The sequence below is a fragment of the Nannospalax galili genome, unplaced genomic scaffold (genome assembly GCF_000622305.1).
Source record: "Nannospalax galili isolate Female #2095 unplaced genomic scaffold, S.galili_v1.0 scaffold336, whole genome shotgun sequence".
In the NCBI taxonomy this organism is placed as follows: domain Eukaryota; kingdom Metazoa; phylum Chordata; class Mammalia; order Rodentia; family Spalacidae; genus Nannospalax; species Nannospalax galili.
Window position 1 is genome coordinate 2181154 of NW_008343385.1, and position 16654 is coordinate 2197807.

Here is a 16654-nt window from a genome sequence, read left to right on the forward strand (position 1 = left end):
GTAAGAGCCTGTAAGTGACCCTCAGGCAAGAACCATGGGCCCCTGACCTCAGACACTTCAAGGCTGGTGCTATGAATCTGGGTCAGGGAACCATTCAGCCTTCAGAGTTCTCACTGTTTTCCACCTATGGGAAACAGCTGATTTTATTTAAAGCCTCAGAAAAGTTTTCTCTCCTAGAATCCAGCTTTTGAAATAATCATGACCAAGCTAGTTAAATAAGGTGCCCAGTTTGGCCTGGGGAGATGGCTCAGTGGATAAGGCTCTGGCCTTGCAAATGCAAGGATTGGAGTTCAGATCCCCAGGGGTCATGGAAAATCCAGGCAGCACTCAGGAAGCAGAGACAAGGCAACCCTGGGGCAAACTGGTAAGCTAGACTAGCTGGAATTGGTGAGCTCTGGGTTCAGTGAGAGACTCTGCCTCAATAAATAGAGTGGAGATGGATGGAGGAAGATACCCAACATCAAATTCAGGACTCCACATGTATGCAAATGTGTGTGTAAATGTAGCTGCACACACCTATGTGCCCACAACACATGTACACAAACATACACACACAATTTATCTCTCATAAATTCCTATCAGGCTGCAGAAAAGGGACAAAGTTCTAGATGGATCACATAACTCACTCTTCTGAAAGCAGCACATTTCTACTGCTGACATGGCTGAGATAACTGAAGATTATACTAAATGCTATGATCAGAAACCTTCACATTTCATCCCATTTGTACTAATGCATTGAGGGGGCAACTGAGGACCTATGTGGTTCAGTATGTAGCTCTATACTCAAATATACAGACAGGAAATAGCTTAGTCTGCAGGATGGGATGGAATGCAACATTCGTCTAACATGGAGAAGTCTCTCCTATCCCAACTCAAGCTTCACAGAACAATTTTGGACACTATGCAGTTATCCTGTGGTAACAAATAAAATGGTTTACAGTTATCAGAATGCTGTGAGTCCATTCCAAAGGTCAAAAAGATCAGTGTATGGAGAACTTGCAGTTTCTTTTCAGCTTGATCTCACACTGGACAGAAGGTGCCTAGGCAGTCAAAGTGACAGAGGACATTGGACATATCTTCATCTACACAAGTAACACTTCCCATATTGATGTACATCAGAAATGCTTCAAGAGAGAAAGGTTTCAATTCTGGAGACTAGAGATTTTCTTTCTATGTTCCAGTTGAATAATGTCACCAGGTAACCCTAACCACATGTAACACAGAGTATATGAGAGACACATAATCCATGTACAGAAAGAGGTAGCTTATGCACTCTGGATATATGAAATGCTGTCACAACAGAAAGCTGTATTTGGATCCAGTGTGCACAAATTAAAAATATGTATATACTTCTGATTCACTGAACAATTTGCTATATTTAAATTCAATAGAGGAATGCACAAAGAAGTTTAATGATACTATTTTAATAATCCATAGAAAGCATATATGTACACCCAATGAAGTCATCTTTATTGCATATTGCTATTTTTTAAAAAATGTACAGTCTCATAACACACACAACATTTTTTTCCTTGGTACTATAACAACAGTCTTGCACTTAAAGACTAAGTGGTTCCAACTACTAAGCTAGTAAGATATGACATTTAATTAAGTTTACAAATTATAATGCTTCATCTTTTTGGCATTAATAAAAAAAATCTTTAAAATACACACCCAAGAGAGAAAAGTGGCTACTTACACCAGCACCAGTCTAAAAAGTAGTTTTTTGTTTCAACAATGGCACATGGAATTACCTGCACACAGTTTTTAGGGAAGTAAACCAAAACCAGACATGGCAAAGGAGGCCTACCAGGATGGCCATATCAAAACGACAAGGATTAAAAAAAGGGCAAGAGGGACATGCTACACAAACTCGCTTTTTTTTTTTTTTTTTTTTTTTGTGACTCTTTCCACTTGTCTACTCCTTAAACTGTAAGACAAAGCCATTTTCAAAATACAGTTCCAAAGTTGAGCTGGACCAAATTTTTCCTGCTATAAATAGAAAAGAATATACATAGAGGCACTTTAGTTCAGGAACAGAGAAAACCTTCATTCTATCCCACTCCTCCTCTTCTCCAAGCTCCCTTGAGCCAAGTCTCCATGGGCAGTGTGGACATGGTGTGTGCAGACCATGGTTAACTAGGGGCTGGGTGAGTTTCACCTCTGCTTTGAATTTATGAGTGCTTTATTTGCAAGAGTCATTTACTTCCATATAATGGCTAGAAAGTCGCTAAGTTTGCAGTGAAAAAAAATGTAAAAAACACAGCTCTTGACAATTCTTAGAGCACTATTTCACAGCTTTCATACAGCACAGATACCTTGCCATCTGCACTAAGCATTATAGTTTATACAAATTATTTTTTAAATAGTATGATTCCTGTATAGTGTGCACATTGGTATTCTATCATCCCTGAAGACCCCCATCAGAATGTAAGCTCCTTGGGGGACAGGGACTCTGTCTTGCTTACCACTACAGCTCTACTATGCCTGGTACATAGTAAGTGCTTAATAAATATTTGCTAGCTGACAGAAAACTCAATTTGGTGAGTAAATAATGTTCTAGTGCAATAAGAAAAACTACTCTCTCCACAGGAAACCAAACCACAACAGGCTAGATGGAAAGAAAAAAGTCTAGTCTCCTCCCCCCATCCTACTACAAATAAATAAAGCAAAGGAAACAAAAGTAACAGTCCTCTTTATATATCATATAATTTAAGGATATTAAGAGTTGGTAGGCTAATGGTAAGCATCTATATTTTATTTTTTAATGCTTGTTGTTTTCATTCATTTCTCCCTGAGAGCTTTATTTTTTGGACTGAAATTTTACAGGTAGCTTTATTGACATACAATTTAAAATGACAACAAATAACAGCAACCATTTCAAATATTCTTTGAGATAAATAGATCTGGACATCTCTGTGGATGCTGTTGACATTTTGTGTATACTGTGATACTGTGAGTGTCCTTTATTCCAGAACTTTATTTACAGAACATGCAGCTTGGCCTACAAAACAGAAAATAGAAAACACCAAAAAAAAAAAAAAAGTGCCCCATTAAAAATAATCTTTATCCCTTCAAGGAATCAATTCTTCCATTAAGTCTTGGGCAGGGAAATTTTATTTTTCAGGTTTAGATATCAATATTATTAGAACAACAAATAGGACCTGGAAATCCTTTCCTTTAACAAGGGTATGGGTGCCACCTAAGATTGTGTTTTTTTTTTGAAAACAAGTTAAAGAAATCATCAAGAGCACTTGGCAGAAAACTTGATGAAACTGGGGGGAGGGGCAGATGTTCGCGCCTTAAATATATAACAGAATTCTGATTGATACTCTACATGATACGAATGTGTGCAAGATGTTCTCAATTTGTAGACGGCACCCCACACCAGAGTCAGGAGCTCTAAGTGGCTCTTTCATGTTAATCACTGATGTGGGCAACAGCTCACTCCGTCCACCACCGAAAAGCCATCTTAAATCTGTATTCTTCCAACTCCATTTCTACCAGTGAAAACAGCTTCAAATGTTACCAAGTTTGAAAACCATAAGATATTTCAGAAGACAAGCCATTTTTTCCTTCTTGTTTTCATCTCCTCCTCCTCCTTTATTTATTTATTTACTTATTTATTTAATTTATTTATTTATTTATTATTTTTCCTTTTTTGTGCTAGGGAATGTCTGTCATCTCTTTCAGGAGAGAGTATTGTGCTTCTGAACAATCATGGTATTCAGGGAAAGAAAATGAGCCCCACTCAATACGAACGCATACATGAAGAGCTTCTGAGCACACATATAAACATAAAACTTTTAACCATACACATGGGTCTCCAAACCACACTCAGACATCTATATACATTTTTCACATATATATATACACATACATTTACATACACACACATTCACACCTTCACTCACAGATGAGGGAAGAGGTTGCCATTGTTTGGATTGCAAGGCAGTGTAATGAAGAGCTCTAGTCACTTCAAAGGGCTGCTACTGAGCTTTCTAGAAAAGGATGCAAGAAAAATTAAAAATTAAGTTTTGTGATTGGTCGCTCTCTGCTGCTGTCTGTCACCTGGTTGGAAATGCGTTTGCGGTTCCGTTTCAGTTTAGAAAGGTCTTTGTCAAATACTTCTCCTGAGCGTAGAGCTGACACCAGGTCATCGAACTCTCCGCTCTCTTCGCTGTTCTCCTTCGCTTTTCTCAGTTTACGCTCCCTTTCCCGTTGCTCTTTGAGCTGCACACAGAAAGAAACCTCTTAGACAAGAGTGAACATGAATTTGGTTCTTAGCAGAGAATTAGGTGACAAATGGAAATGAATCACACTGAGCCAGTTCCACCTGGCTGTAGTTGTTAGTAGTTGTTAGCATGTTTGGAGCATGTGAAAGGGGGTGGGGGGTATGAGGGCTCAAAGCAGAAGGAAATGCCCCCTCACCATCTAGAGTCTAAGTTTCACTGTATTCTTGTTTAAAAATAGAGCAATTGAGGGGCTGGAGAGATGGCTCAGCGGTTAAGAACACTGGTTGTTCTTGCAGAAGACCCGGGCTTGAATCCCAGCACCCACATGGCAGCTAACAACTGTCTGTAACTGCAGTTCCAGGGCATCTGACAGCCTCTTCTGTCCTCCACAGGCATTGCACAACACAGGTGCACTTACCTACATGCAGGCAATACACGCATACACATAAAATAAAAATAATAAAATAAAATATTAAAAAAAAAGAGCAATTGAAGGACCAGGCGTGGTGGTTCATGCCTTTAATCCCAGCCCTTGGCGGGCAGAGGCAGGTGGATCTCTGTGAGTTCAAAGCCAGCCTAGTTTACATAGCGAGTTCCAGGCCAGCTGGGGCTACAGAGAGACGCTGTCTCAAAAAAGACAAAAATAAATAAATAAATAAAAAAAGAGCAATTGAGGCAATTTGTATTTCTATAATAGAACAAGAAAGTTAACAGACCCCAATATGGATTGGGTTGTTGTGGTCTAGAGACACTAAAGCAAATGGCAGACCAGTCCCCCTATATCAAAGGCTCAGCCTATACCAACTGGTCCTGCCTGGACCAGGTTACTGCCATTCAAAGCTAAATAATACACATACATTTTAGAAATTTTGATAATTCAGATAAAAGGGGAAAGAAAGCATCTAAGAGAGACCATTTTGAACCTTTGGTGTTGCTATTCTCTACATTAACATTTGGGGGCAGTACTGGGGGCTTGAACCCAGGGCCTCCTGCATGCTATGCAAGTGCTCTGCCCTTAAGTTATTTTCAGCTTAAGATTTACTTTTTAAACAAACAAAAATAAAAGATTTCATTTACAAAACAATTCTATAAACTTTTCCAAATGATTAAACAGTCTTTGAAGATGCATCTTTTACAGACAGCCAGAAATATTTTGTTGTATATGCCTATGCATTAATGAGAATCAATGTCCTTTTGGAAAACCTTTAAATATTTCCAGTTTAGGGCTATTATAAAGAATGCTTCTGCCTTTATGAAAATTTATGATTATTTATTGAAGGTAATTTCCAAGAAAAGGAGTTCCAATAGAAGGATGTGGGAAACTGTCAAAATGTTCAAGAAATGTGGTATTAACTTAAATTCCCAGAACCACTAGAGAACACAGTTATGTCCTTGATAGCACAGCACAGTACTGCTGGGAAGAAGGGCTGGGGCTGAGATGTAGCTCCGTGGAGGAGGGCTTGCCTATCATGTGTGAGCCCCTGGGTCTGGTCCTCAGCTCCGCCAAAGGAAAGACTGAACCAAACAAAACCAAGGGTTGCAGTCAAGGACCCTACAGGAGGTGACTGAGCGGCCTTCCTCTCACCTGAGCCTCCACACGAGCTCGCCGCTCTTCCTCCTCCTTCTTCCTCCTCATGTTTTCATTCTCCTGTTTGGCTTCTGACACAGCTTGAAGAAACTGATCAAAAATCCCAAAGAACTCATCTGGCTGTATTTTGCCAGCTTCTTCCCCAAAGTGCTTCACTGCTTTAGTGAACTGGAAAAAAAGATTAAAAAAAAAATTTAGTGTTCCAAGAGAATTAATTCCATGGTCAAGTTGAATTTTCTCTAGAAGGGACTAAAGCTCAAACACAGCTGGTGGACTGTAGTCAGTCTATTACCTCTCTTCAGCTGCTGAACGCATCTGTTAATTCTAAAGAAAGAATTTGAACAGTTCTGGAAATTAGAAGCTGTGTATCCCTTGACCTCATTTCAGCTTAACACCTATGATTACCTTCTATGGCTTTGTATTAACGAAATGACAGCAAAAACAAGAAAGCAAAATAGTACAGGGAAGAACACCTACAACACAAAAACTAATGGCAAGCGGAGCAGGGCTGGGGAACCTCGCACTTTTAGCTTTTCACTTATTGGTGCCATAGGGTGAGTATGGAAAGCAAATGGGAGCTGGTACCTTTTCTTAATCACAAATAATGCTAACATTGTTAGATTTCCTGGGTCCCAACTAGAAAACAGTAACTGGTCATGGGATCATTAATGCCACCCAGAGATTTTGACTGAGAATACTTTATTCCTACCCTAGGTCTCAGAAACCCTTTTAATGACTATCGTTTTAAAGAAGACAAATACAAAATTAAGGATAATTTAAAAAATCTAAATAAAAATATACGATGAATATGAAATTTCTTTGTAAACATTGTAACCATGTCTGATTTTAGTTCTCCTAGGGCTTAGTTTCATAACTCAATAGTTTTCCTTTGACTGTCTTTGAATTATCGATCACACAAGCTTAAGGCCCTCCAGGTTGTCTGCATCCTGTTATAAGGACCTAACACTGTTGCTCCGGTACCACCAAGGGCAGTGTTACAGGCTTCAAGGTCAACTGACGTCGCTTTTCCTGTGCTAATCAACTGCTTTTTTGACCTTTTATTTTCTTCATATTTAGACCAAGGTTTTTATTGTCTTCATTTCCATAGCATGTAATTGATTTTATTTTTCTCGCATGCATTCACTATACTGTCAAATTTTCAGATATTATAGTAATATAATGTATCCTAGAGAATGTTTTTAATGTTCTTAAAATAATTTTGACTGATACATATTTATGTATATTTTAGAACTACTTTATATTTTAAACTTTAATACTTGTGCATGCCTGTGTGTGAAAGTGTTGTATGTGTGGACAACTCTCAGGTGTCTGTGCTCTCCTTCAAATGTGGGCTCTGGGGATTGAACTCAGGTTGTCAGGCTTGCACAGCAAGTGCTTTTACTCACCAAACCATCTTGCTACTTTCTCTATTAAAATTTATAAGTCTTCCCACCACTTTTCTCTTTATGTGGAGCTGTTCTCAGTTTTACTTATTTGGAAATATTCTATTATAAAAGAGAGCTCTTTAGGGAAAAACATAACATTCTTCACACCCACATTGGTGTAGTCCAGCTTGATTCATGGCTTTATAAGATAATTTCTAAAAGTTCTGGAATGAACAAAACAGCAATGAACAGTCTACAATCGAGTTTCTAAAATATTCAAGTTCATGCACTTCAAACCAATCCAGAATGATCTTTTTATCTAGGAATTCCAGTGATGAAGTCATGTATATTTTAGTCTTAGAAATATGAAGGAACCTAGGGCCAGATTAAAGTTCCCACACACAAAAAAGTAGGGTTTCTGTATGTGTGTTTAAATAAAAAATAATAACCAGTTGATTATTATTAAAGTGTTTTAGCTCCTTAATGAGCTAGGTATTATATGAGGGCTACAAGATAGGTGTCCTTTCTACAAAGTGGAAGGGCTAATACAAGATATGGATGAGGTTCTCATAGTGGAGGTTTGGACCACACCCGTGGACATCATTCGCCTAGTTCCCATTGTGGGATATCAGAGCTGGGCCCCTAATGGCAGCCATCTGGCACATCATGTCTTATTTATTTAGTAAATTTGAGGGTAGCACTGAGATTAGCTGATGTCTGTGAACACAGTGAGCTTCTGAACTTCAGACCAATCATCCACACCCAATAACTGAACACCTGACACCACCACTCAAGTTTGGAAGGAGACTTAAGTAAAAGGAGAGGGATGGCAACTGAGTGCAGAACTCTAGGTGGGGAATGGACTTAATATTGCTTATGAACCAAAAAGGACGTGTGCATTTATGTATACATAAGTGGGTGTGTTTAGAAATTTTGGTTATTAGCCAAGAAACCTTTTCTACCACAAGAAAACAAAATCTTAAATAGGAAGAATCACAAGAAGAAATGTCTCACTAAAATAATGTTCCTTTTGTAATGAGGCTGTGAGCTAAAATGCATCTCAGTTAACATGCTCTGCATATTTGCAGGGGTGGTATCCTGTCCCCTTGAGGCTCTGTCTCCGAAACCATGCTACATGGAGGTGTGTGACCTTGGTCTCTCATGCTTCTGGTTTTCATTGTTTCCTCTGGTTCCAGAGATGAGCATTTCAGTCCAGTGGTATCCAAGGGAAAACTGCCACCGTATACTAGTTTATACCATTCCTTACCTTCAAGGTCTTGCTAACCAAAAGGCAACACAGGCCAGTTAGACAACAAAGGCATATTTCTTAAAAAAAACTTTTTTTGGTTTATTTTATTTTATTTTATGTGTATGAGTATTTTGCCTGCATGTATGTAAGTGCACCACATTCATGCAATGCCCAGGGGGGTGAAAAGAGGGAGGGTGTCAGAGTCCCTGGAACTGGAGTTCTGGATGATGGTTGTTAGACACCATGTGAGTGTTGGGAACTGAACCTGGGTACTCTGCAAGAGCAGCCAGTGTTCTTAACAACTGAGCTATCTCTCTACTTCCAACAAAGGTGTATTTCAATTAGTCCCTACCCTGGAGATGAAAACACAACTGCAACACACAACAGTGGAATTGGGGAAACAATTTTCTGTTTCTTTATTTCCTGGTGTGTGTCTGGAGCCCATTCCTGCTGCTTCCCAAACAGGACAGTATCTTCAAACAAAATCAAAGTTCAGCCCCAACAAACTACACAAGCAAGTGCATGGGGAAGCTTACCAGGTCCTTGGCTTCTGCTAGAAGGTCTTCAACATCTGAGAAACTGAAGCTAGCCACAGTGATGAACTGGCTGACAACAGACACAAATTTATCTCCAGGTTGTGGGGGCTGAGACTTCTGATACTCCAGCTCCTGAAACACAGGGAGTGGATGGATGATGACAGCATATGCTTTGAATGCATACACATCTTGTCTCTTATTCCACGGGCCTCAGGTTAAATAACTCATATAGCAAACACATCTAAAACATCCTCATTACTCTGACTAGCCATCGTCCTCTCTCCATGCCAGGGCCAGGCTCATGTGTACATGCATATCTGAGAACAGTTATTTAATTATCTGAGTATTTTATCAGTGATTTCTCATTTTGGTTTTAGAAGCAAATTAACATTTGAATAATATAACAGAAGTTGAACAATCAATTGGAGCACATTGGCTTGGAAGCATCTGTGAATGAAAGCATGGGGCTGCTGGCTGACAGTCTGTGCTGAGGTGTCTTGACTTTTTTTCTTCTTTCTTCCTCCCCCAAGTCTATTTACCTCCCACACCATGGTATCGAAGTCAGTGCAACTTTGACTGCAGCACGTGGCACCATAATCATTGACCCCTTTTCTTCTTGTCAGTACCATTAGGTTTTGGTGAACAGGCATGGAGGAGATGAGTTTCCTATTAATTTTCCATATTCTCCATTACCATAGTGATGAATGCACAGATGACGGAAATCCCACTTCAGTAATTTCAACCACTGTAGGTGCACTTCCTCATTGTCTACAACATCTCTACGAGTGCAGAGCCATTATTCCCATTGCACAGGTACATAAAATTTAGAGGTAGTTAATTCTTCACCCAAAGTCAAGAAGTTGATCAATGATGGAGGCAGGATTCCAGCTCAGGCCTGCCTGTCCCAAGTCTTGGCAGTAACTATGCTAAGTAGCACCTTACCACAATCTCTTCTCCACCTGCTTTGGCAGAAACACTAACCAGCAGGCGTGTAACGCTCATGGGCATTGGGTTATTGTTCTTAATGGCATGTTGCTCCAGGCCTCAGTGCCTTTGATTTAAAAATGAGGGCAATATTTGTATTGTTGTGAGAATCAAATGAAAGGACAGAAGTGAAAACTCAAATTATGGAGTTGGTTCTGATTAGAAGACATGGCCACAATTCTGGCACCTTGGTCTAGAAAGTGTGTGTGAGTGTGTGTGTGTGTGTGTGTGTGTGTGTGTATGAGAGAGAAAGATGGAGGGGTCTAGGGATGGAGAACTATCTTAGAGTTTCATTATCAGACCACATCCAAATTTATCTCTGATACGTCACACAATGACACTGACTTGGGCAAAGCATAAGTAGGACACATGAATATTGGGACAGGTCAAGCTCTGCTGCCTCCAGTGTTTTCTTTCAGGGTTACAGCTCAGCAGTTCAGCTGCACGGGGAGAGGAAGGCTTCTGTAGTCCCTTTTGTATGAAGAGCATGTTGCAGTATATATGACCCAGGGGATGCAGAGATTCAACAACACTGTGCTTTAATAAGCCAAAGCCACAGAATATCCTTGGAATACTACCCTGCCTGGTCTTGGTCTATGCTAACTCAGACACTGGGCTCAGAGTGTCTACTGTCGGGTTTTGGGGCCACAACAGCCACATGGGTCTCAGGAAAGTCTGAAAGGGGAAGAAAAGGCAATCAGTGAAGTTCAGACAACACCCCTGGCCAAAAGTACCCTGGATGGCCTGGGCTTTTCTCAGAGAGCCACAGAGGGATGTCCAGGTGCTCTATGACTCTGGACCTACTGGGGCTAAGAGCAATGGAGTTTTAATCAATTCCTGTACCTCCCTTCAGCCCTCAACCCACGAAAACCATGTTCCTAAATCTTAAACAAAAATAAAATAATTTTTATTAGCAGTATGTCTTCAATGAATTCAATACTGTGTAGTATAAAGGTTTGTGATTAAAACAGGAGAAGGGACAGTCCCATGGCATTACTGACAAGTGAGCTGAATGTATTTAAGGAGGGACACCTTTCAGGCTGCCTCCAAATAAAAAGCCTTTACCCAGTGCAGACAGGTCAGCCAGGAGTGGCCTCTGCAGATGATTCTGATCCCTGGCCTTCCCTCCATGCCGGTCAATTTGTGCAGCACCCCCATGGTGGTGTCTAGTACAGCTGTGCTGCATTCCTCCGTCTCCTCTATCTTCTGCTACATTCTCTGGCTCTTTTTTATCTTCTGCACCTGGACAGCCTCCTTCCTGTGCACCTGTTTACCCCATCCTGCTTCTAAGCCATGGCTCAAAGTTCATCTCCTCCAGGAGGTGCTTCCTCTAGTACCTGTCAGTCATTCACAAGCCTTCAGGCTAGCCTCAATCCAGCCCTTTCCTCCAGACACCTCTGGGATTACTGTGCTTATCTGGACAGGGCCCTGCCAGGGAACTGTTTCTGAAACTGTAACACTGGAAGGCAGGAATTCTAGGTCACCACAACCCTGCACCTTGGATGCGCGCAACCTGTATACCCAAGTGTGTGTGTGTGACCATTAAATACTCCCTAAAGGGCCAGTTCAGAGGCAACAGAGAAGTTGCATTGCTTGGTAAAAGTCAACATCAAATATTAACAGAACATGTAAACCATGCTCTTGAAGACCACCTGGATTAGCCTCATTAAGAGTGCCCTTGAAGACCACCTGGGCTAGCCTGCCCATTCCAAGGCAGCCTGCCTCCCAGGTGAACTGGTAGCACTCCAGGTTCGCTTCTGGCTCCCCCTGCAGTGAGCCACTGGACACAACCTGCCTCTGCTTCTCGGTGGTCTTTTTTGGGGGGGAAATCAATAGATGTTTATCCTAGGTAGACCGCAGGCCAAGGTGACCAGCAGCTCAAGGCCTCAAGGTCACCCTCATCAGGAAGATAGTAGAGACCGGGAACTAGAGTGGGAAGCAGACACTCACCGTCTCTACTGCTTTCAGACCGCTTCTCAAGGTACTTATTTCTTTGTCCAGCTCAGTCATGCTGTCGTAAATAGCAACATGTTAGTAGTCAGCATGGGACTTAATAGGGATTAAACAGATAATGGCTTTAGACATTTCCTGCTTGGGGGTCCATACCAGTTTATTTTAAATGTTTAAAAAACTAGGGCTGGTAAGATGGCTCAGCAGGTAAGGCACTTGCTTTTACACCTGAGTTTGATTCCCCAGAATGGACATGTTAGAAGGAGAGAACTGACTCTTGCAAGTAGTCCTGACTTTCATAGATGTGCTGTATGTAGCATGCATGTGCACACATGTACACGCCTGCACACAGATAGAATACATAAATGTAATAAAATAAAAACCCTTCTGCTCTCAGAGCTCACAGATTATAACATTTTAATTTTTAAAATTTATTTACCTTTACTTAATGTGTATGAGTAGTTTGCCTGCATGTATATAGGTGCAACATGTGTGTACAATACCTGTGAAGGCCAGAAGGTGGTGTGGATTCCTTGGAACTAGAGTTTGGGCCAGTTTGTTAGTTGCCATGTTGGTGCTGGGAGTCGAACCCAGGTCCTCTGCAAGAGCAGCCACTGCTCTTAACTGCTGAGCCAGCTCTCCAGCTCTGACTACGGCATTTAAAATGTATGGAATTTATGTGTAGAATTATTCTACATGCTTTTTGTTTGCCTCAGCCAGCAGGTATATTTAACAGGTTAAAAATAGCAGGGGAAAATGTTTCCCATGTGTACAAAAATAGTTTATGTCTCAACCGTGCAAAAAGTTTGCGTCAGCAAGTTGCTATATGTAGAAATAAAAGTCTTGCCATACTTGGCTCTCTGAGAAACTGAAAGGAACTGACTGGTCCAGAATCAAAGGCCCAGGAGCTCTTCAGTCAGGGTCCTGCTGCTCACTGAGGCTGCTGATGGTATGTATGAACAGTGCAGTGTAATGCCTTAAGTACCAACCAACAGGGACTTTTCCTACAGGTGTCCTAACTAACTAGTTTCCATTTTCATTGCCTTCATCTTTTTTTTTCTTTTTTAAAGGGGAGGGATTTCTGGGTTTCTCCTATAACGCTTTCTCTTTCACAGCTTTTAAACATTACGAATTAAAACTTAATTCTCACAGATATTTCATACAATATCAAAGAATTCACCATTTTCACTTACTTTGATATTTTAACTTCATGTTTTACATAGTGTATTTCCTACACCAAGCTCTACAGCGGGAAAGAATTGGCCTACTCATTATTCTTTGAAAATTCCCTGCAAAAGGTGCAGTTTAAACATATGTATACAAAGAGAGGGGGTAGGAGGGGGAAGGAAAGAGCAGCAGGGAAAATGGCCTGCTCCCTCATCTTGGAAACATGGTGCAAAATTTGTGGTAAAAAATTTGGCAACTTTCAATTTTATTTATAGCTTCTTGATTTGCATAACGCCTGCTTCCCATAAAGGGCTGCCTTGGTTTCAGGGACTGTGCGCATCTATGAAAATGACTAGCACACCCTTCCAGGGAGGCCTTCTATTTATTTAACCATGTGTCCTCATTTAACTCAGGATGCTTCTCTGTATAATGGAACTGCTGTTCAAAAGCATTAGGGAAACTACATTCATACACTTTCCTTTTTGTGGTACTGGGGATTGAACATATGGCCTCATACAGGCCACTTGGCAATAACCCTAGCCCTCTCTTTATTTTCTATTATGAGACAGTCTTACTAAGTTCCCCAGGATGGCTTTGACCTCACTTTGTAATCCTGTAGCCTTGAGCTTACAATCGTCCTAAGTAGGAGTAGCTGGGAGTACACACCTGTGCTTTTAGGCCCAATTTCCTATACTGACTAACTCAGAAAATCAGGTTTTATACAATGGGGCAGTAAGTATTCCAAAGGACCTAGAACACATATACATTCAAAACCTTGTAACACATTTGAATAATTCAGATGATTCAAACTTTATTACATGCAAATTCAGAGGAAAAGAAACAGAAGGACCGATTTCACGCTTTTGCACTTCATGCAGTGGCTGACAGGCAATCCAAGGGACTTAAAAACAGCTCACCAGGAGTACTTACTTTACTTTTGCTGCTTGAGGGATATCCCGCAATTCCTCATTTAGATTGAGAACCTTTGGGTATTTGTTTTCCACAATAGTTATTAGATAGTGCAAAAGGGTAATGTTCCTAAAATTAAAGAAGAGAACATTCAACATGATTAATCTGCGTATGATTTACACATTCAAGGGGTAGAAACCAGATTGCATTAAGAATTGGATGGAATGGCACAGGAACCAAGGCTGTTTAACACATTAAAGAGAGCAGCTGTTTTCAAGTCTAAAAGTCCTTTTCAAATCCAAAAAGCAGCTCACTGGTGATAATTACTGGTGGTTCTCACTTAAGGTTTCATCCAAAGGGTGGTCAGACAGAAAGTCTTTATTTCAGAACTGACCCTGGAAGTGGACCATAACTGTGTCATTATGTATATAATGTCCTTGCAGCTGTGAAATCACTTCTAATTTTAGCAGCTCTTTAGCTCTTAATGCATGACCCGACCCTTGGTAGTTACAACAGCTGTCTGTGCCAGTTCCTTGTCCGGTGGTGAAAGGGCTGAACCCTCACTGACCTGGATTGAAAAGGGGGGTGTCAGATAATGCTATCAGGCAAAGCTGTGTTAGTCTGGTTCTGCTGTCACCAGCTCTACTGCACATTACAATCACCTGGCCTCCAGATGCCTCCAGATGCCTGAGCCAATCCCAGAGATTCATTTAATTAGAATGAGGTAGGGCCTGGCATGGGTATTTATTAAAATTCCCTGGTGACTCCAACATGTAGCCAGGATCAAGAACTACTAACCTAGTGAAGTTGCCATAATAAGGGGTATACAAATACATTGCTTTAATAACATTTCCATAATTTAGGCAGCTTACTACAACCCCCAGCTCACTTATATCAAAATGAATCAGAACTGCCCAACAGTGAAAAATGCCTTTCCATAACAATGAGAAACATTTCTTGTTACCCCTCGCTTTGTTCAGACAATATAACCCTATTCCTGAATCAAGGGCTTAAAGAAATTCTTTTCTTTATTTTTCTTCCTCCCAGTAATTAGAAAACAATTTTCCAACAAAGCAAAACAGTGGGCAATAATTCTGGCCTCTCAGGTTTTCCTGAGCTCAGCTGTATCTTTTCCTTCAACTTCTGTTCATAGAACCTACCTGTCTGTCCTCTGCCTCTTACCTAGGGGCTTGTAGAGGGAGGGAACAAAAGGCCAGCTACCATCCTAAGAAGTAATGCTATTTTTCTTCACTGTTTTAGAGACAAGCGTTGTTATCTAGAAAAATGTCCATTAATTTGACATTTGCGTTTTAAAATTAAACCCAGGCAAGGTGTCCACATTTGGCAAAATGCAACTTCTTGATAAATGAACAACTGAACAGCCATAATCTAACTAGTCCTAGAGGCTCCAGGAGCCTGAATCTTCCATGCTGACTGCACCACCACTGATGCAGTTTGACTGAACTCTATTACACAACTGGACTTAACTGAATGAGTGACTGCTCACTAGCCAACCACTCTGGGAGGCACTGTAGCAGTACACACACAGGGGTTACATCTGAAGCCCAAATATTCAGAGGCAGAAAGAAAAGGAAAAAGAAAATCAGAAATAGTTTTTATTTATTCTTTTGGAAAAAGCTTGTACATGATACAAAGTCTGTAGCCACTTCAGTAAGCAGATAATCATGTTAAGGACCAAGTTTTATCAGTTAGTGTGGGGATGGATGTATGTTCCATTTTACATGTGTTTGTGTATGCATGAGAAATTGAAGAGAAGGCTTCCATAGAACAGGGGTTAAATACCCATGAGGCCACATACTTTGCTTGCTGTAACTTTGGGCAAGCTAAATGAGCCACTTGACACTGCCTCAGTTTCTTTATCTGACAACACATAAGTAATGTGACCTGTCTACTGCACCGGCTATTTTGACAAGTGAATGGGGGAGTCAAAGATTGGGTCTCACATTAGAAGTATGATGGCAGGGCTATATCACAACAGCCTCTCCTTACTCTGACTCCATAATGCAAAAATAACAGCTCAACACATGGATTATTTCTTTCATCATGGACCAAGGACTGCTGTATGCTATGCTTCACTAACCCTATAGGCGATATAAGGTAAAAATTCTCATTAGTGAGGAATAATTAAGGTGAACAGCCCATGGTTCTTAAAGGATTTGAGTATGGAGATGCTTACCTTAGAAACCAATTGTGCAAGTTCCTTTGAAGCCAGTGAGAACCTTGGAGAAACAAAGCTCTCAGGGAAACTAGAGTTAACATGCGTGATGACCCCACCTGTTAGCAATACAAGCAAGCTTGGGGCTTGGTGTTTCTAGCCAGATCTGTTCACTTCAACTGCAGTGGTGTACACTTTCTAGGAAGCATTTTAATGACCCTGGGAAAGCAGCTGAATACCAACAGGCAAAATGCATTTATATAGCTATTAGTGCCAATGTGTGAGGGAAAGCATAACCTAAAAACCTAAAAAATGTAGCACAAACTAACACTGTTCTTCTCTCTCCAGAACACAGGAGGGTCATGAGGAGATGTCCAGAGACCTGGGAGGGCTATTTCCTGGTCTCAGTTGTTTAGAGAATCCATCAAGCTGTATATTATGATCAGTGACATTTCTTTAGTATGTTATACTATAA

The 16654-nt window shown here is 40.7% G+C and overlaps 1 protein-coding gene across 3 annotated transcripts in view; it reads right to left on the bottom strand.

Annotated features, from left to right (window-relative positions):
- Positions 1-1408: 1408 nt before the first annotated feature.
- The window catches only part of Daam1 (dishevelled associated activator of morphogenesis 1), a 188100-nt gene continuing 172854 nt past the window's right edge, over positions 1409-16654 (bottom strand). For all 3 annotated transcript variants that reach the window (XM_008839503.3, XM_008839501.3, XM_008839502.3), the window contains 5 exons: positions 14025-14132; positions 11928-11988; positions 8994-9125; positions 5821-5991; positions 1409-4233 (listed from right to left, as the gene is read on the bottom strand). In XM_008839503.3, coding sequence (XP_008837725.1) covers positions 4024-4233; positions 5821-5991; positions 8994-9125; positions 11928-11988; positions 14025-14132 — 682 coding nt within the window. In that variant the 3' untranslated portion in view covers positions 1409-4023. The remainder of the gene's footprint in view (positions 4234-5820; positions 5992-8993; positions 9126-11927; positions 11989-14024; positions 14133-16654) is intronic.